This window comes from Porites lutea, chromosome 4, assembly GCF_958299795.1.
Source record: "Porites lutea chromosome 4, jaPorLute2.1, whole genome shotgun sequence".
In the NCBI taxonomy this organism is placed as follows: Eukaryota; Metazoa; Cnidaria; class Anthozoa; order Scleractinia; family Poritidae; genus Porites; species Porites lutea.
The window spans coordinates 16,512,765-16,535,008 of NC_133204.1; the positions used below are offsets into that span (position 1 = coordinate 16,512,765).

At 37.7% G+C, this 22,244-nt stretch overlaps 1 protein-coding gene across 1 annotated transcript; it reads right to left on the reverse strand.

The window, feature by feature from the left end:
* Positions 1-1,802: 1,802 nt before the first annotated feature.
* LOC140932694 (uncharacterized) lies at positions 1,803-16,789 on the reverse strand. Its single transcript, XM_073382206.1, has 8 exons — positions 16,543-16,789; positions 16,084-16,338; positions 8,233-8,659; positions 6,414-7,531; positions 5,558-5,663; positions 4,856-4,908; positions 4,304-4,401; positions 1,803-3,538 (listed from the first exon to the last, which is right to left on the reverse strand). The coding sequence occupies exons 1-8, from the start codon at positions 16,561-16,563 to the stop codon at positions 1,867-1,869; spliced, it is 3,750 nt and encodes a 1,249-aa protein (XP_073238307.1). The 5' UTR covers positions 16,564-16,789; the 3' UTR covers positions 1,803-1,866.
* Positions 16,790-22,244: the final 5,455 nt, after the last annotated feature.

Here is a 22,244-nt window from a genome sequence, read left to right on the forward strand (position 1 = left end):
TGTGTTCAAAAAGGAACATGGAATTCGTGTATTCGAGCTACATTTTCAACGGCTGCATTTGATTGGATTAAAAAACACAACTCTCGCGTATGAAAAACAGCCTCCTCTTGTTTTGCTAGACCAGCCTAAAGTTGATCAACGAGTTAACCTAATCAGATATTTAAGTTAATAAATACTTAACAACTTAGAAACAATCTCTCTATCATCTCTATCTTTTAAAATATTCAATCTATCGGTATGCACGTTTCACATTTGAAATATTTCCCTCATCTTATGATATGCCTCGAATATTTCACAAATGGAACTAAGTGACGAAATGCTATTTACAAACAATTTACAAAGCCAAAAACCTCGAACGTATGAAGAAGACTTGCAACAAAAAGCCTTGAAAAGATATAATAAGAAATACGACGTTTTGTCTGAATGCGATTTTAGTCGAAAGTCTGTGTAACCTCAATGCAGTAATGCAAGGAATAATCTTAAAGTTGATTTAGTACCTCTCTGGGAGGGAATGAGTTTTTTACGCTATAAAACATAAATATTTTCACACACCTTCAATACTGACGCTTTTCATCTTAAAGAAGTCCGCTTTAATCTTGCGAATGACTAGCCTGAGAAAACAGCCGACATTTGGCGACGCTACCATTGGTTTCCCCGCCAAATGACGTCTGAGAAACGAGCGCAGAAATTCCATACTGATGACGCGTCACTACCCAGACCTGGGTAGTGCTTCTGATTGGTCGTGCCGCGTGCGAAATTCGATTTAACCAATCAGAAGCACTACCCAGATCTGGGTAGTACACGTCGTCAGTAAGGAATTTCTGCGCTCGTTTTTCAGGCATCATTTGGCGGGGAAACCAGCGGTAGCGTCGCCAAATGTCGGCTGTTTTCTCAGGCTAACGAATTACTACAAAAAAACTTTAGAAATATAAAAGATTTTCCTCTAAACTCTCCCAACAGCTCAATTAATTTAACCAATAAATACTATATATCAGAACTGCGACACTGACTTGTAATGTCAAAACTGTTATCTATGAGGGCTTGTTATATCTAAAGATCGTCAGACCAGCTGACTACGATGGGGGAGGGGTGGGTGCTAATACCGAGAGGTTTACAATGTTAGAAAACTGCGCTAGTGCCCTGCACCTGCCAATTTCCTTAGAAGCAAACAGAATGAAACGCAGGGAGGTTAATGGTATGGGTAAAAAGACTTATGCTACAATCAAATCCATGTAAATGTAAGTTATAACAGAACATCCGTTTTCAGGATTGACGTTCTGTCAACTGTGCCTTATTCGCGCCCACCTCTTGGGTGACGTAATTGACACATTTCAATTCTGGTTTCAGATGTTACTGTTCAAATAAGCCTGTTTAAATAGGCCAGTACAAAATAGTAATAGCCTACGCCACAGACAGAACTAAACTTATGGTTTAGTCTGTCTGCTAAACAGCGCCGAAATCCTTGCTCTGGGCTCCCAGTTGTGTACTAGGATTTGAGTACCCGCCATGATTGGCCTGTTAAAAAAGGCATTGTAAATTTGTCAATAAGATGGATGGGAAATTTTCAACGTACTTCCGGTAATTCGTTTTGTCCGTTCGGGTCCCAGAACAGGAACATCGGCGCTGCTTCGCAGACGTCACTAACCGGGGTTAGATTACGCCTGAGACACAGGCTAACACAGCATCAGTGCAGTGGCGGATCCAGGCCCCCGCTTATTTTTAGGGGCCGAGAACATTTTTTGGCAACCGCCCCCTCCCCCTTTATCTAAGGGTCTGGATGACCCCCCCCCCCCCCCCCCCCCCCGCCTTATCTCAAGGTCTGGATCCAGCACTGCAGTGAACAGAGATTAGCTGTAGGTCAATTCTTTAAGTGAAGGAGTACAAATACGGTGTCCCATCTGGTGTTCTTGCGTTTGACGTGCAGGGGTACGACGATCCCATCAAAAGGTGTGGGTGAATGTGTAGCTGATCATCAGTTCCTGTAATTAGAGGAGCGCCACCCATTGGAGGCAAGCCTAAGTGGTAAGGGGGACTAAAGATCTGGGCTGTTGGAATGAAGATCCTTGATGCAGTGCACATGTGACTCGCTAGAGTGTCTTGTGGTGATGGCAGATGAGGTGGACGTGATGAGAAGTAAAGATCAGGATGATCAGCTGCTATCATGGTTGGGCTCCATCTTCCAGGGTAGAGTGTCATGCCAGGGAAAGGCACATCCTCCTCGTAGTGTTCTTTCTTTGGCTTTGGAGGAGGAGGCAACGACGAGATGTCATGTTTTCTACTCGCTGACAGCAAACAGGAGCAGTCTGGAGGACAGATTTCTTCTTTGATGTAATTATATCTGAGCATGTTCCTCTCGGGATTACCTGGCTCTCTTTGATGGCTGACATTCTGCGCTGGAATGTTAGTCTGCCTTCGACGCCACTCTGCAAAATGCTCATCAACACTGTCTGATGAGGGCGAATGAGCATATCGTCTTTCCATGCTATCAACCCACGTTACTGCAGAACTGGTTGGTATTTTGGGTTTCACTTGGGATTTACTACTGTAGACTTGCTTGTCACAGACGGGTGACATCTCTCTACTACACTGAACGTCACTGTTCAACTGATACCTCAAACTGCCATCGTTGAATTCTTTCCTTAAGTGTGACTTCGACGCGTGCCGTCTTCCTCCATCAGTGTCTCTTTCACTAACTAACCTTGAAACTTGAGGTTTTTCCAGAGGGTTGGCCTGGGGAGGCTGAACATGAGATAGAGACTGACTGCGCGCCTGTGACTGAGGAGGGCTATCCTCAGATGTCAAGTCGATTATTTCTCTTCCTCTACCTGGAGTAATTATCTTCTTGGGCTGCGAGGACAGAGGGGTTCCATCATGTGCCACCCTCTGAAGAGCAGCACCATGATGAGGTTGGTCTGAGTTGCCACCCACAGCGGCTGCGTTCTTGGTGTAGATTGTATTGGTCCTTGCACTGGCTTCCTCGTTGTCGCTCGTCATTTTCACTTGATAGTTGGAAACCTGTTGATTAGAGGCTGCCTGAAACTGTTCTGATGGAATCACGTCTCTTTTAGTCGTTCGTAAGGCTAAAGGTTGCGATGCGGTGACCTTTACCTCGTCTTTTCGCGTTGTGGGTTCCTGATGTTTAATAGAGCTGATAGGGACTTCATGTGGTTTGCTGGTGACCGATGTTGTAGCAGCAACCACTGGGTGAACTGAATCTGTTGTTTTCACAGCCGTCCCTTTTACATCAGAAGGGACGCTGGCCTTTACATGAGATATTGGTGGTGAAGATACAACTGCGTTACTCCGCTGGATTTTTGCTAGGTTACCTCCTTCAGTCTGGTTCACTGTAGCTGCTTTTTCCGTATTAGGGCACAGGCTAGGCTTTGGTGTGCTGTTAGGGGATACAGTAAGTCCTTCCTTCTTCTCCACTTTGTTTGGAGCCTCTTTCGCAGCAGGCTTCTTCACAGGGGTGGGCTTTTTCTCATCGATCTGTTTCTTGAGTTGGCTTCGTATGTGTCTCTCATACGGTAACAGCAGCCTACAAACGTGAATGATAAAAAACAAATATAAGCCCTATAACTCAATGCTGTGAAAAGACAAGCCGCACGTGCTAAAAAAGTAGGGAGCTTATGCAATCACGACGGCGAAGGCAATGAGAACGTCAAAAAAAAAAGAAATTTGCTTTATGACTGTACGTCACTTTTCGTTTTTCATTGCGATCACTGCACGACTACAACGTGAAATTTCCAAACGTCACGTTTTAATGGAGGACGATTTTCTAAGATACGGTCCTTAAGAATACCCCTGCAGGAAAATAGTTCATTTCACAAAATGAACAAAATAGGATTATGTCCACTAAGCAGAACATTAGCTTGATTACGATAGATATTTGCTTGTAAACTACGGATGCAGTAGCCTCTCACGCAGGCGTTTTCAAAGGGAGCTCTATTTTTTCCCTCCAAATTCTGGAAAGTTGACCTTGACCTCAAATACGAGCTTCCCTAAAAATGCCTGCGTGGGAGGCTACGGATGCAGCTGCGCAGTTACCGTGCAGTAACTGAAAATACAGTATATATTATCGAGGTAATGGGCCATTTCCTAGCTGCAAAAACTCTCACTTTCAAAACAAGGCCAAGAGCAAAACCTTTCTTGTGAAAATGAGTTTCATTTGCATGAGGATAAAAAACCATTTTCATATCAAATGGAATGGCTTTGTACTTAACTTCGCTATGAAACAGAGGCTTGGGGCGACTAGGAAATGGCCTATTAAAGTGTGTATTGTTGAGCATGCCCATGGTTTTACCTTTCATAATGCCTTCTGGTGTAAGTAGCAGCACTTGTAATCGTCGCACTGCCTCCAAGCGAATCATACACGCGACGCCACAAACGCTTGCTTGTTACCTGGAAAAATAAAATAACTCTTGAGTCAACCCTTCAAGACTTAATATCACCTTAGAAATTCTCCAGAATGATCTCCCTACATTTCCTTCAAGGTGATCGTCTTTCTCCTAACCTTTCCTCTTGTAGTGTGGGCCTTTATATTGTTTGGAGAAAATTGATATTAATCGCTCTTAGGTCTTCAAGGGATAGATAAAGAGCTGTAACTGTGTAGTGTCAGAGAGTAAAGTGTGTAGAAAGCAATAAAATCACAGTGGCGAATCCAGACCTTCAGATAAGGGGTGTGGGGGGGGGGGGGGGGCGGTCTCAAAAAAAAAAAAAAATTTTTCGGCCCTTCGGTTTGGTCTAAAAATAAGGGGGAGGGGAACGTATGGGCTTGACGTAACTGAAAGTAGCGCTAGGTTGTCTGTCGCACGATATCACATCCTTTCAAATAAGCAAGTAATAGTATACTCACCGCATCATATCCTCCAAATCTCTGGGCAGTGTTGTACATTGTCCACAGATTCACTGCAAAGAGAAACACCAATTACAAACTATGACTGGTGGAATGCTGGCTATATAATCTCTTGAAGAATTATCGAAGTAAAACAACTAAGTCCTCCTCTCTATTGAGACTATCTACGCTTTGACCTGAGGGCGGCAACTGTGTATTTCTTAATCTACAACAGTTAGAAATGTGATGGCAAGAGTAAAACTTTCGTAAGGGACACCTGGTTAGAAACCAGACAAAGTACCGTATTCTGCCTCTCCCGATACTTTAAGCGCTCTGTTCGCGGCTCAAGATTATAGGCGGTCAAAAAAATGTGGAGAAGGAAAAGAGAAGAGAGAAAGGAGAAATTCTACTATCCTTCTTCTTACTTCTCTAACGTCGATAGCCACGGAGCCCACTAATCAAGTCAAACAATATCTGTTTTCTTGCTAACCTTCTTGTAGCCTGCGAGCAAGCTCTCCGTGGCGCTCTGGCAGCGGAGCCGAGCGCCAGAGCGCCGCGGAGAGCTTGCTCGCAGGCTAACCTTTTTGTGGTTAACATGATAACAGCAGTCAATTTTTCGGCCGCAGGTGAGATGTGATGATTAATATCTACGCACGGAAATGAAACAAGGTTCAGACAGTCTAATTAGAGGCTTGTCAAATCAATTGGTAATCGCCTCTTTACCTTTTTTGAAGCCAAGTGCAGGCAGCTTTCCCAGTGGCTGGTTATTTTTTCTCATGAAGTCTCGCAGAGTTTGCATGAAGTACTTTTCGTCCTCATCTTCATACTCCTGTATTATTCAAAATTGAGACATAGATAAGAAAAACTGAAATTAATATTCATGATTCCCTCACAACACAAAACTACTACAAAGCACTTTAAAACTTCCTTTGACCTAGGGGGGTGGGGGGGGGGGGGGAGGTGTTTACACATCTGAACAACGACTTCCGCAGTGAAACCAAGGTGGCACGAGTTCCATTGGTGGCCTTCAAAATGAGATTATAGAATACCGGTAGGTATTTTTTTAATGGGTCTCACGCCATCAAGCAACTGAACTTAGAAAATGGGGCGCCAACTTTACAAACAGAACGATAACAGTTGATGCGAACGCATTCATTGTATTGGGACAGAATCTAATGCACACTAATACACAAATACACTGTATCACGAACACTAACAGCAGTTGACTGCCGGCAGGCCACCTTTTCCATTCAAATTCTTCACGTTCTCATCCTAGCCAACGGGTTTGCAAACAACGCCATTACAATAAGTGATTGGGGCGCGGCTCGAGCACATGGGTTATGCGTGGAGTAACTTCGAAAAGGAAAATAAGCGAGCTCGCGATCATAAAAATTTTAACAAAGACAACGCAGCGTCAAATCAGAAAGCGAAAGCGCGCGGGAAAGGACTAAACGCGACTTCCGGTGCTTAACTTGTCCCCTCTGCCATTGGTTAATTCGGTCTTTAGATCGACGATGGCCGTTGCCACTGTAAACACTGTGCTTTTCTAAATTTGCCTACAATTACGAAGAATACTAACCTCATCTTTGACATTGCCAGGCATACGTAATCTTTTCATCTTCTTTTTCCAAGCAACAGTTTCCTCAGTTTGAGATTTTTCATATTCTCTTTTCCCTTCTGTAGCTAATCTAAACTGTTGTCCTTCATTTTCTTTACTATCTCTTGCTCTGACAGCACCTGTACCCAAGCCGTCATTAGGTTTCCCTGAGGTTGAAACAGACTCTGCCAAAGGAGCCACCTGCTGATAAGTTTTTGATCCAATCGTGTGTGCGCTGGAAACTGTTTGCGGCAAAGATGCGACAGGTTGAGTGCGCACTGCAGGACTGACAGAAACTGCCAACTGAGTCCCAACAGTTCCTTGTGTTGAGGCTACTGGTCGGGTGGAGGAGGAAGAACTCGAAAGCGCTTCTGCCTGAACTCCTGGGATTCTCGTTCTAAGTTGTTCTGCGCTGCTGGTATTTGTAACAGATTTTGCAGGCGCTTGGGTTGAACCGTGGTTGTCCCTCACGGACGAATTAAGCATGTTGCCAGTTTTAATCTCTGATGACGAACTCACACTTTTGAGAGAATCAGATGTCAGACTCGGCTTAATGCTGTCACTCAAATGTGACTTAACCAACAAAGCACTGTTAATTTTATTATTGTTATTGAGCTGATCAGTTTTCCTGAGCTTTGCATCGGTGGGGCAAATCTGCTTTTGCATTGGTGTGGTTCGGGAACACTCGTTCACCTTCATGTCAACTTGCTCATGACTTAATTTTGTAGTCACAGCAACACCTTTAAGCCTGTCTGAAGGAATTAGGGGTGGCGGAGTCTTTGTATTAGTCAATGGCGCATTTGAAACCACAGCTTTAGGAACATCAGAAGGCACTTGCACTTTAGGCTTGACTAGAGGAGGAGGGACATTGTTTTGTACGGCTCTCGGTGACACAGGCGGCACCTTAATTTTCTCTAGCACTCTTTCTGACATGTCCGATCTTGTACCCTCCTCTTGCTCAGATATTTTGCATCTCTTCGCTGCAGGTGCGTTTGTCGCATGATTTGGAGTCTCTGCTACCAGTCGTTTCTTCTTGAGAACGCTGTTCTGTGCTGCATGGAGGTTCTTTTTCTTCCTTGGTCTGCCTTTCAGAACTGGTGCTGAAGGAGAGAAAAGTATTGTAAGCAATGTATGGGGGAGGCAAAATGACCAATGGTTTAGGACACAGGTCTAAATCTACAATACTCGTCAAAAATCTTGAAACACGTCCGCGCTTCCCCTTCCATGATGTTGATTTGGGCATAACAGTCGTCTCAGTGCTACAAAATACACGTGGCTGAACATTGTGGAAAGAGAGGGAAAGAGACAGCGCCTGTTTCAACGATTTTTGACGAGTATTGTAGTCTCCTCTAACAGCCATTGTGTCGTTACGTAACGCTAATGGGGAGAGCGAGCATTACGTTACAACACAAGGAGACTAGTTTAAATCCTGCTCTTGCTCTGTTGATTGTGGAAATGGTTGATTGTTTAGGTCATTGGTCTAAATGTAGTCTGCCACACAGCCATTTCTTGTGTTGTCACGCAACTCTGATTGCTGGGGGGGGTGGGAGGGGGGGGGGTGGTTAGGCGAAGCGTGACGACACACGGAGGCTAATTTTTAAAAATCCTGTTCTTGCTCCCTTGTCTTTCTCTCTGTTGTCTCACTCTCTGTTGTTGTTCTCAGTAGTTCAGTTCTTCAGCAATGTTTGGCTGCCAAGATCACTGTCACTTCTGGTGCATTATCACTTAAATTAGATTTGATATTTCATTTCACAATGTCAGTCAAAAGATACAGAGCTACACATTCATATAAAGTACATACCTTTGTTATCACCAGCAAGTTCAAATTTATCCAAGAGAGGATGGTGGAAGCTATCTCTACAGAACAAGACCCTTTGGCTGGTTTGATTTCCAAGCACACCACCCAAAGCAACAAGTTGAGCTTTTGCTAAACAAGCACCAGCCAAGAGTCTCTTCTTAAGAGCTCTGTAGCGACAGTAGGCTGGAAATGTGAGGATATGAAGGCTGCGTGGTTGATCGCCACTTTTCCAAGATTCTGATGCTTTAAGCTGTCTTTCTCTTTCCTTGTCAACATAGTGGCTGTCCAGATAATATTTGTCATTAATGCAGATAAAGTCACTCTCATATAATGGAATCATACCGCTGTTCCACTGTACACCAGAGTCCTGCCAGCGAGCCATGTCATGGCATTTAATAACAACTTTCTGGTCAGCATAGAGTAGCTCATCCTGTAAGATCAACAGGCAACATCAGACAGAGTTAAGCACAACAGTTTAAGTCCTTGTAAACCAGACACCACCAGACTTGGGAAACAGCAAAAGACTTCATATAAAGGTGATTTTTCAGTCAGTGACACAGTGCCTTGGAAGAAAAAAATCCGAGTACTCCCTATAGGAAATGCACCTATGACCCTCTTGTTTCTAGTCCAGGCCCTGGTTGTTGGATAATGCTATCCACCGAATAAATCGCTATCCAATGGATAATGCAATTAGTTTTTGTAATACTTATCCATTGGATAGCAATTTTTTCAGTGGACAGTGCTATCCAACTTTTGAACACCAGGGGCTTGATGCTCTACCACTATCTACAAGAGACACAAGGAAGCAAAGGCCACTAAGCTGGGTTTGTGTGACAAACATGCCACATAGTGCTAGGACTACAATGTAGAATGAACCTACAATGTTTAGAGGCCTTAGATCCCATGAGTCTGTTGTAGCTTAGTGGTAGAACATCTGGCCCAGTAAGGGTAAACCAGAAGGTCATAGGTTTGACCCCTGTTGGGAGTCAGTACAGATGAAACTCTCCACAACAGCCACCTTGGGGAAAGAAGAAAGTGGCCATTGTAGAGAGGCTGAAACAAGGGTGAATGTATGGACTGTCCGCCAAAAAAATGGCTGTCCTAGAGAGGTGGCCATTCGTAGAGGTTCGCGACTGTATTTGGATTTTTTCTTCCAAGCCACTGTGACTGAAAACTCATCATTCTCACATAATCACCAGGCTCAGTCTTTATAAGAAGAAGAATAATCCTGGAATGAGGTCACTAACAACAGCATTTCTTACAAGTGTCTGTTGACAGAACTCCAACAGCATACATTATATTTTCAACTTTGTAAGGGGGATTTGGGAGGAATGGACAGGAAGATTCCTGTGTACAGCCAACTTTCAAGAGCAGATCCTTGACCTGTAAATTTAATGACTGCCCACTACAACCAAAATTGATATCACAAAGAATTCACATAAAAAGCTGTAATCTAAGAAAATTTGCCACAGTAGGAAGTCAAAATAATAAAATGGAATCAAGGGTATCCTACATTTCATTTTTGTGCAAAAAATAAGATTTCACTGACAGGCAAAGGTATGAAACCATGCAGCAGAGATAAAGCAGTCATAATAAATGCCACAAAACAAGTAATTTCTTGTTGTTTAACTCTAGTTCTACACTGTAGTATCAAGGGATAAAGGGGTCAAAAAAAGAACATTCTATTAATGGCCAAAATATAAGCTACCTTGACCTCAAAGTACAGCATACAATGTTATCTTAAAAACCTTGCCAAGGTTAAAAAACCTCAAAATGCTCGTCTTCTAATGGCATTATTGGTAATCCAGCCAGCAGACACATGACCGCTTCCATTGGTCAGATTAAATGGCTAGCTAAAAAAACCAAAACTTTGTTGTATTTGGCATCAGGTTTCTCAGACAGTTCAATGAAATATCCATTTATGTAATTGATACAAATGACCCTACATGGCTCACAGGAAACCTGAATGATTACCCAAGTCTTCACTAATGTTTGAGAAAACGTAAGTCAGATGTCTCGTCTAGACATACAGATTTCCTCCCCCATATATTCTAATATTTGTTTTCTCTCACAACAGAAATAAGTATTCTGATCCTTAAAAATTGATTTAAGAAAGGCAATGGGGCTGTGTCTGGATCTATCCAGTCGAAATTGATCACATTACTTTTTTGACGCAGTATTTAATACAATTTTGTATTGTTTTTGACATTAACAAAGCTACAGCACAGTAAACATCACTGCTCAGTGCACTATATTTCTGGCAAAAAAATAATAACTACTACACTCTGGATACAAATATCATTTGAAAATATGCACATTTTGTGTGGGCATATTATTCACTTGCAACAACTTAATAAGTTTCAACTTTCAATGGTGTTAATTTACAAATATCAATAAATAAAGGCTAATCCTGATTCTTGCTTTCACTTTCAATCTAAATCATTTTTGGTTTTCCTCAATGTTTGAAAAGTAAATATTTGCTGCTAATTTATTATTGATCTTGGATTAGCATTTACATCTTTATATAAGCATCTATTCAAATTGATCTAGTCTCGATGTCTAGCCTTTAAATGATATTTTGACAAATATATTGGGCTTTTCCTTTTACATTCCAGGACAAAGGCTGTGACAGTGCTGGTAGCGTCAGTAGCCCTGGTGGCTTCCATTTGTCATTGGCTGACCAAAGTGTCTCATGTTTTTTGGGACAACTTAAACTTTGTACCCTGTATTTTTTATGCTAAAAATTTGGGCTCCCTACAGTAATAACACAAGTTTTCTTGTTTAATGTTATGTTCACATCCTTAGAAATTGGGTGAAGTGATTACAATCATATTTATACACAGGATTACCAAAAACTCTCAAAACAATTTAAAGCCAAAGTTCACTACCTACAAACTAGGTAAAAGTCTATTTGTGGAGATGCAAAAAGGATCATTCATGATTTGTTTTGTTGTAGAAACCAAAAATTTCAAACAAATGAAAAAGACAATGCTTTCATGAAAATTCTTTAAAACTGGTAAAAATCAAGAGAGTTAAATGAACTAAAAGCCCAGAGAGAACTTCAAAAATGAACGTCTCCATTTCACACAATTTAAGAAAATGTAAAAATGGCAATGGCATCTCTGTGTTGCCATGGACACACTCATCTAAAATAGCTGTTTTGGGGAACTTGAATATATACCATACAATTCAGTGTATAGAACTATTGCATTGAATGCTTCCAGAAAAAATGTACATCACTAAAACCTGGACTGAGCAGACCCTTCAAACTTGAAAAAGTTGACCTATTTTGCTATGCCTGCAAAAAATTTGGTCTGATAAGCATCTTCATAGCTCTACAGGAGCATTGTCTACATAGATATAAAGGTACTAATTAGTAATGACTTTAGCACAGAATTGACCTAAAACAGAAAAATTTTAATATTCTCATGACCTAGGATTCAATATATGTTTAAATTTTGAGAAAATTTGGCCAGATACGAACTTTTTTCTTCGAATTTATGAGTAGCCAGAATGGCTAATATTTCTCTGATCTTAAAAGAAGAACTTCTAGACAAATGATCTGTTAAGGAGGGCAGTCATTCACTAAAAGGCTGCTTAACACAGATTTGGCTGGCTTATGTTGCTGCTATCTGCTGGCGTTTGACGGAGCACCTGCTTGCTGTGACTAGAAAGATATGTACAGTCGACTCTCTCTAAGATGGACACCTTTGGGACCAGCACTAAGTCTCCGTCTTAGAGAGGTGTCCGTCTTATAGAGAGTCAAATAAAGGGAGTAAAGAAAGGCAGGGACCAACTCTAGGTGTCCGTTTTACAGAGGTGTCCGTCTTATAGAGGTGTCCGTTAAGAGAGAGTTGACTGTACCCTTATTAGAATCATGGTGATAAAATCACTTCTCACATTTCGAACGTTACTGTAACTAATGTTGTTAACGACAATGCAGACTGGGTATTTCTTGTTAGCATTCCCTGTTTAGCTGATCAGTATATACGCTATCAACACTCCACAAACAAAGCACATGCAATTTACACCAAGGAATGAGGTCTACAAAAGACTCAAAAATATTTAACTCAGGCAAGCAGCATGGCAAAAATGAAATGATCAAGTAATTTGGGTACACAATCTTGTAAACATATTCAGTTCTATTAGCAATACAAGGCAAGACTAGAAGAACATGTTGTGAAGTTTCCTTTTCAAAACCTTTAACAGGCATTGAAAGTATTTTGGGATGCAGGGCCAAGTTGTTCCAAGCTGGGTTAAGATAACCCAGGGTTAGTGCGAGATTTGAATCCAGATTTGAAAGCTTAAAAAGCATTTCAGTTTTAATTCTTTTTTTTGCAAGTTGATTGGCAGCTCTAAAAATAACAGAGAATATTATCAGAGAAAATCCTTTCGAAAACAAAAAAGGAAACCAGGGTTAATGTTAACCGCGGGTTAAGCGCTAATCGGCCTTCAAACAACTGGGCTCAGAAGTATTTTTTATAAATTTATGTACAACAATGAAACATGATAATTACAGAGCCAGTTATACAGTCAGTCATCACTGTTATAGGGGATTTAACTTTGGAGAGTACAAAAGATTTACAGTATCTGCTGAAAAAAAGGACAAAATCAGATTCAACCCACAATTTTACATATGCTCTCAAAGGTCACTACTCGGGCTGTACATGTTATGTACAGATGTGGTGTTCAGTCCCAAAATTAACTTCTTACTAACTTCTTCTGGCTAATCTCCAAACATTTTGTTAGGAATTAGTTGAGAGAATTGATGAAAGATAAAAGAATTTTCATTTTGATGATCATCTATTAAAATAACTTCTCATAACCATTCTCTTGAAAATCTATTGATGTTGTCGCTAGGACAAAATTGATGTAGGTCACTATTAGGACTTAAGGGGTTAATGCATTTTCAGAAACAGTATTTAAAACTGTCCCTTTTTCAGAACAAATGAAAAAAAATAGATCCACTAATTTATTTTCATGAGATGTTAGATATAACTCTTTAGAGAGATGCACAATGCTTGCACCCTTCAAGGTTAAGGTAATGTACCATTTTTAGTTTCGCATTCTCAAATTGCAAGTTGAACGAGACATTTCTCCTTTTCTGAAATATAATAACTTGATTAACACATGGCTGATAAAAATCAGCTACGTTTTTATGGGCACAAGTGTAGAGGAATAATTTACTTGCTCTATTTTTTCTTTATGAAATAATGCACTGTGTCAAGCACTTATTCCAATTAGTATCGAAATATTATTCTGAAAACAATACACTTCTGGATGCTGTTAACAGCCTAAAATGTTCAAAGAATAAAACAGAATGTTCTGAAGTCCCTATACACACAACTATTTTCAATATATTACTATATACACAATCTGTTTTGATGAACACCAGAGGAAAGCAGTAATCTGTGCATTGGCGTGATGAAAGGGTGCAAAAACCTTATTCCGGTTAACTTGGCAAAATTATTTTGAAAATGTCTGAAAAAAGCAATAAAAAGGATAATTCATCTTTTGGAAGACATCTACTTGGGAACGTGCTGAATGCTCAATTTAATTTAACCCATTAACCTTGGAGATAACAAATGATGATTCAGACACGCAATTTTCCTGAGTTTACATGGCCTAAAAATACTGTTTCTTTAACCCTTGCTTGGGATCACAAGAAATAATTATTTCAGACATGCTGAGGTACATTTTTCAATGTCCAATATAGTTTTGGGCTTAGCTCTTCATCAGTGGAATTTTCACAGTTCCAATTACAAGAATTAAATTATGCTTGTCAAAAAGCTTAGTAGCACAGTGTGATTAACGAATAAAAATTCAATGAACAGATAATAATGTTGTTAATGTTTCCCCTCATTCTTTAATTATTTTTCCATAGTTGGGAAGAAAGCGCAAAATGAGGGTTTTACGCCACTGAAAATTTCTAATAAACAAATAGAAGACACATTTTAAGCTACTTTTCATTATGTGCACGCTGAATCACGGAGACACTAAATGACAAACTTTGCTGAATTGTGGCTAGACACAAGACAGATGTGGCATTATATATGTCTTCAGCTCAACCAAACAAAAAAAAAAACACAGAATGTAGAAAAGAAGTAATTGATGTTGGATCCAGTTATGAAAAGTGTACTCTATGAATCTAAAATGAAGAAAATGCACTAAGGTAAGAAGCTTTCTTTAATCTCTGAATAAAAGATGACGTGATGGAAACGTAAAGTATTAAAATCAAGGAAAATTTACAAGTGAATGTGAACATTCGTTTGAAATGGACATCAATTAAAATTAACAATTCAGTTTACCGATCAGTTTATAAACTGAAGACGGAAAATATTCCATGTCACAATGACTCTAGAAAAACAATCTATAGATTCTAATTCTAATTAATATCAAAACCATGTGGTTACAATTTGTTTACAAGTACCACTCTCCAACCAAATGCTTGAAAAACAATTGAAACGGGTCCAAATTATTCCAATCAGTGCAAAACTGAAATTAAATATTTTTAGACCACGAAATGGAACCGAAAACGGTTAGAAAGAGGGAAGGGAAAAAATCCGATTAACATAATGTCTAAAGCTAAAAGGCAGGTTATTATTTTTATTTAAATATTTTCTATTGTGTTTCGTTAATACGCATCTGTCGTAAGGTACTAGTAGGTGCCATCTTATTATCAAATACAATGTCGATAAATTTCTGGTCGAAAGTGCACCACGAAAACAGGTTTCAACTCGCCTCGTTAAAAACCAAAATACTGTAATGAAATCGAAATAATCGCTAAAAATAAAATGCGCTTAACCAACTGAAATCCAATCTTTTGACCGGAAACGTCGTGAGTGAATTTGACTTGCAGCGCTGAAAATGCAAATCAATCTCTATTGTTCATGTCAAAACACCGCTCGCTGCTTTATAGCTTAAAATTATTGAGTTTAATTTAAATATTTAAATATTAGTGAAAAATGTCGCTAGATGAAAATTAAGTTTACACATATAACTCGAAGAACGAAATTAGGTTTTGTGTGTACGGTGCGCTGAGCGGGATGAATAAAATCGTTGTTTACTGATATGACCTCATGAATATAAATTGCGTAGTGGTGTCGTAAAAACCTCATTACAAGAAACGGCCATGCTGTTCTTTATAAAATGCTACAGTGTAACCAAAACACACAGAAAAAGTTTACGAGTAAATCGCCAACGTGCTGAATTTTTTAAACAGCTTATTGAGCCAATTAAGATACCATGAAATCAGCTCGGTCATTATTAAAATTAAGAAATGAAATCTAATGAAGTTTCAACAGCACATGGGAATTCTTTAACTTCCTCGCCCTGCGCTATAGAAACAAAAGGCCAAATTTCAATTTACCGACCCGTTTTTCTCTAAAGTAACACTTGAGTGAACTAGAACTTAAGTATCATTACTAAAAAAACCAAAATATTTTAGGCACATTATTTTTCCTAGGGCTAATAAATATTCATCTAAATATAGGACACACAAGTGATAGACTACAAAAGCGTGTCACACTGGGCTTAAATATTCCGTTTTATAGCGCTATGATTTCTTTTCGTAAAGGCTTGAAATTTTAACAATTAATGCGAAATAAGTTAAAAAATAATAAAAGCGTTATTTTTTTAATCTTTGCGGCCATAAACGGTTAAAATAAACCCAGTAACGAAGCGAACTTTTAACAACGTCTTCACAAAATCAATGAAGCATTATAACTTCAACAAACAATTTTTTAGCGTTTTCAGATTTGTTAACTACCGCCTCTTTTCCGGACTTCAAAACGCCAAATCTAAGCGCAAAAAATAAATTAAAATGCCGGGAAAATAAATTTATAAAAAAGTTACCTGTCCGTGATTTGGAAGGCGACCTATCGGAGTATCTTCGGGTCTGAAATAAAGTCTCGCGGAAGCGAGTTGATTGTCAGTACTCGCATCGTGCCAAACTAATTGTAGCTCAGCTATGCATATCGGTTGATTTGTGGAATTCCTCACAAAATAAAACTCTCCCAGGCAGAATTTTTTCTCTACTCCATCGGCAATTAATCTGAATCCTCTGTAGAAGGTATATGAGCTGTGCCGTCCACAACTGGCACCGATCCACTGAAAATTAAAATCAATAATTTAAAGTCAGTTAGGCAGTAATTCTGTCATGGTATGCTACAAAAATGAAATGATTGAATACACGTCTAAATAGTCGATTTATACGTTTGTTTTAACTCAAAATATTCCTCAAGGATTGAAAAAATATATGGCTAGGTCTGGGGAAAATTTTAGAGGCAACTGACGAAAACAAATCAAAAATACCTGTACTTCAGTCACGGGCATTGTAGATGAAGTTTACACTGACATCGCCACACATAACAAATGAGGTTTAAGTTTAGCAAGGACACGTGACTGCGGAAAACGTCATTGACAGATCATTTTCATTTGACAGTTCTTACACGCTTGTCGCATGCGGGTACAACTCTAGCCCTTCAAAAAATATTCTTCTGATATCACTGGAAATAAACTTACACACGGCAAGGAAAAAACGTGATCATAAGATGTAAAACTGAAATAAACCGGAATAATGTAACAGGGCCGAGCTGAAAGTATTTCCTGGTTTTTCCAAATACAGTTACCGTTTCCTGTTGCTATGCATGTAATTGTTTAACATTTCTTTCCACTTCAGAGGAAATAATTTTGACCCACGATCTGTAAAACAACTTCCTCCCCACCCCGAGAACAAGGACTATGACAAGTGACACAAAGAACTTAAAACAACCTTTAAGTTATTTACTAAACAACATATAATAGCAAACTAAAGTTAAAGATTTTTTCAAAGCAGAGTTTTTGTTCGATATGCAAATCATATCCCAGGTAAGCTGAAATTTTGCTTAGTCATGAGCAAGTCATGCCTCGTGTCTAAGACATTTTTTAAAAAACCAATATTAAGAGAAAAAATAACAAACAAAGATGTAGTTAAATGTATCCATCGATATATTTACATATTTAAAATATTGGTTACAATGATTTCCAATGATGCATGTCTTCACAAAAAAAAAAAAAAAAAAAACAGCAACAAAAACAACAATAACAACAACAATAATTAAAACACCAAACAATCTGACAATTAACTGAGATAAATCACTTGAATGCACTTTTGAATCATGTGTGTAAACTAGTTTGCAATGTCATGACTGTTTTTTTTTTTTCTACAAAAATTTTGATGTGCGCCCTTAAAAAATTAACAAAATAATGAACTCAACTGTCAAAGGTTAAAATAACTCTAAATAAAGCACAGTGAAAAAAAAGAAAAAATAAATATAATAATGACGGAAACTTTACTTGTTGTTATCTTGTTGTGCTACATATAGGTAATTTACAAATGCTGCTTGACATTTATTCAAAACAAAAAAAAAAGAAAAAGAAAAAGAAGAGGAAGAAGAAAAGAAAATCAAAATTGCATTAAGTCTGGGCTATCCCAATTCCTATTTCTACAACAAAAGATGTAATATGTTGCTCTAATGGCTATATTTATCATTTCCGTGATTATATAAAGTTGCTGCTTTTTGTCAATGCCATATGTCATTCATCATGTCTAAGGATGTGGAGCATTCGTGGGAAAAAACACCAAGGGAGCTCATAATAATAATAATGATAACATAAATACAGTGAAACCCTACCTTACGGCCACCTCAGTAATATGGTCACCTCATTATTACAGCCACTTTTTCTTGGGTGCCTCGCAAAATGGCCCTACATTTTCTCGTAAAAAACCCTCGTTAATATGGTCACCCATTAATATGGCCAAAATTTTTTGGCCCATTCCTGACTGTATTAACAGGGCTCCACTGTAATAATAATAATAATAATAATAATAATAATAATAATAATAATGGAAACTTTATTTCTGTTTTGGAATGTACAATCGTAAATCTTGCTATGTATCTAGGCAATTTACAATTGGCTGTTTGAGATTTAATTATTCCCCCCCAAAATAATTTAAAAAATCAAAAAAAAAAATTCACAAAAAATTCACAAAAAAATCAAAATTGCGTTAAGTCTGGCCTATCCCAATTCCTATTTCCACAACAAAAGATGAAATATGTTGATCTAATAGCTATATTTATAATTTTGTTGATTATACAATGTTGCTGTCATTCATTATGTCTAAGAACGTGGAGCATTTTCCGGAGAAAAAGCCAAGGGAGCTCATGGGTTTACAAATTCCATAGGTTTACAAATTTCACACATCTGTAATAATAAAAATAATAATAATAATAATAATAATAATAATAATAATAATAATAATAACAATAAAACAGATAACTACCACAAAAAATAATAATACCGGTAATAATAATAACAACAACAACAGACATAATAATAATAATAATGAGAAATAAAAATATGAAGAGGATAAAGGCCTGGAAATTATGTTGCAAATAAAGATCATGAAAATACACTGGTATCAATATTATGAGAGTATTATTAAAAACTACGTTCTCACTATCTCCATCCAGTTAGCAGTATGCACACTCTGCAGCTCTCTACTCTCAAGAGATTTAATGGTACACTATAGTGCTGACAGGAACAAAGATTGATAGAGGTCTCACTGACAATCAATATCTACCATTCTGTATGTAAATAAGCAACAAATATGAGAAAATACTACAAAAGATAAAAAAATACTCTCAGTATAAATAAAATAATAATAATAAAATAATATTTCAATACATTTTCACCATATAGTGCATGCATGTAATAGAACTTTGCACAAGAAAGGAAATCAAAATATTCTAGCCAGCCACATAAGATCTCCACTTTACAATATTAATAATAACAATATGTACATGTTACAGACCAAAAATAAATTCAGGTTAAAATTTTTTAACCTATGTTTATTCTCAACCTCCCTTGTTTCCTAGCCCAAATTCATGAATAATTAGGGCTAGGGGAGAAAGAAAATTGAGAATCAACCTAGGTTAGAAAATTTTAACCTGAATTTATTTTTGACCTGTAGCACATTGTTGTGGTTCAATTTTATCATTGCGTTTAAATGTTATTGTCTTTGTTTCAAGCTCATTATTGTACATATCACCCCCTGATCTGAATCAAATAAAAATATAATTAAAGGGTAAAATTAAACCACAACATCTATGAAAATTTATTCTTAAAACCAAAAATAATTTTTTCCCTAAGGTCCAAAGTCAATAATGGAATATTTAGGGAAAAAAGGGAATTGAATATTACTTACAGAATATCAAAATAATATTGTGAATCTCACAAATTTGTAAAATAAAACATTACTGTGACAGCTAACATGTTTATGCTTAACATGGCAGTTACACAAACAAAACCATACTTTTAGGATGTCGTACTGCATGCTTCAGTTTACGATTCAGTACGTATTTTCCATAAAAAAGTTCTCTTTACTTTCGTAACTAGACAACTTGATACAAAACTAGTATTATTTATCTTTAATGATCTACACTAACTTGAGCTGTGAGACTTATTCTTACTGCCCAAAGTTATTTTACAGCAGTAAGTTTGACTCAAAGTTAACCATCATACGTGTACAGTACAAGCCAATATTCTTTTCAGCACAACTTCAACAATTCCAATTTTTAAACAAAATAGCAAATTAAAACTGTATTAAACATTATTTTTATTGATATTGTGTTACAGGGTGCATACTACAATATGTTAACGGTGGCCTCGAGAGTTTACGTGAGAAAAACTAATATCGCACTCATGGAGTATACTACTGTTACTTCTTTAATTATTACCATTTTTTAAATAGTTTATCAAACTAGCTCAGTGAGCTTTAAGGCTTTACTGATGACATAAATTCTTGAAGGAAATGTATTTACATGTACATATTCCTAGTTAAAAACATAAAGACATTGCAGATCTCAAGTACACGAACAGCGTAGTATAGAAATAAACAATGAAAGTCACTAACAATATTACACTCTACTATGTTACGTAAAATCTATAATAAGTCATTTAACTCTGTGAGTATTAAAACTCCCTGAGAGGTGATTCAAGCTAATAATAAATTCATTAACCTGATGACATAACTTTGAAATTAAAGACAACCCATATCTTAGGTACAGTTGATGCGCAAATGGCCAATAAAACGTAATTATTATGTAAGTCACTAATAAGATTGAATGCTTCTTTGTCAAGTCCCCTCACAGTTCTATAGAACAAACTTTAATAAAAAACATTTAATTTATCATCTACTAACTAGCTACTGGACTGTCATACCCTGTACACACAGTTACACTTTCTTTTCTCTGTTCAAAGCCATAGAATATTATATTTATTATTTCATGTTTTTGTGTTTTTGATAATCTATATTATTTAATAATAATAATAATACCCTTCACTACAAAACAATCATTCTGATGTTAAGCTTTCTACAATTTGTGTACTTCCTCTCTAATGTACATTATTTGAACAATTTTATCAGTTTTGTTCAAGGCAAACCTTCCCCTTAAAAACATCATTAACATAGACATATTTTATATACTTCATATCAAAAGAGACATTTAATTCGTGTGGTGGCATGTGATTTGTGTATGTTCACTTTAATTCATGTACTGGGATATTTTTTTCCACTTTCCTCTCAAGACAATTCCTTCGGCTAGAACTCTGTGGGCAGCCAAAATCTAAAGCCTAACATATGTCAATGTTGAGAGTGCTTGGAAAGTGGTCTTCCAGCTTTGTGCAAAGGCTGTGCAAAAACAGGGCTTAAAAACATGACAACAAACAAACAAACAACACCAACTTGAACTTCAGTTCTAGCAATTTGCTGGCCCGATGCCTGCAGTACTCATGTCCATTAGCTTTCTCAATAATTACTAAGTCGACCAAGAAAATCTACTTATCCTAGCCAACTGAATGGGCCCTTTTTGGAGCCCTGTTAAAAATGTAAAAACCGTACTAATTGCTTGCCTCAAGCATTTGTTTAATCTAGATATAGTCTATTTTTATACTAGAATTGTTAAAACATATTCCTGACAAATTCTGAGTGTAGAATTAAAATACTACCGATGACAACGGTATATGACAGTAAACATGGGCTAATTAATGTAAAACCGGATTAATGACTAGACATGTGCAGACTGCCGACTTTCTTACTGGCAGTTGAATAAGGAACAATAGAAAATGCTGAGAAAACAAAGCTGACCTGAAAAACATTTCAGGAAAATAAGAAGACTTACCTCTAGGGATGGGGATGGTTTTCAGAGCATGCAAAATTCACAGCATTGTCTAACTTCCTAACTTGCCAATCTTGGATTCACAAGAAGAGCAAAAGTCATCATAATTCATTTTCTAATGAATTTCACAGAAGTGAATTAACATCACATTGGAATGGAAAGATAAAAAAGAAAAAATAAGATAAAAGGGTTGCGACACATTTTTTCAATAAGCGCCATGGAAAGACATCCACTTGTATCCCAGTAATTAGCCATCAGGTTTTTTCCTACCCTCAGCAATTACAGTCACGACACTGGACAGCAAACTGACCTTTAAATGAAGTGATAGGTAACTAGACAATAATGGTGTTGCTGTCAAATGAAGCCAATCTAGGATTTAAGCGCCAAATAATTTATCACATAATGGACCATTCTTATCATGCAGTCTGCCTTGAAAAGGCAGCATAAATTCAGATTTTTTGTCCCAGTTGTAAATACAACAAGTAGGCAGTGAATCAAACAGCTATGGATTTCTTTTGGTTCTATTTTTCTTCTTTTTTCCTATGAAAGTAGCTGGGGGAAATCGCCAGCCACCACCTCTTCATGGCAGGCTCCCAGAGTGGATATAGTGACCTCCCCTTTCTTTCTACTCATGTCTACTAAGGACAGCTCTAACATCAGAGTGGTGGCAGACATCATGTAATGTAGAAAGACAAAGTCCAAAAAACAACTCTAATACAGTTGAACCTGTATATAATGACCTCTATTAAGCAGCTGTGGCCACCCTGTAGCAGTCCCATGTTTTTCTTTCTTTCT

What these genes read in the sequence shown, in the direction of transcription:
- LOC140932694 (XM_073382206.1), bottom strand. Translation starts at nt 16,563, where the DNA reads ATGCCCGTGACTGAAGTACAG. An exon ending in CTGGCAATGTCAAAGATGAG is followed by an intron (nt 5,664 to 6,413) that starts GTTAGTATTCTT and finishes TGAATAATACAG; the next exon opens with GAGTATGAAGATGAGGACGA. An exon ending in GATTTGGAGGATATGATGCG is followed by an intron (nt 4,402 to 4,855) that starts GTGAGTATACTA and finishes TTATTTTTCCAG; the next exon opens with GTAACAAGCAAGCGTTTGTG.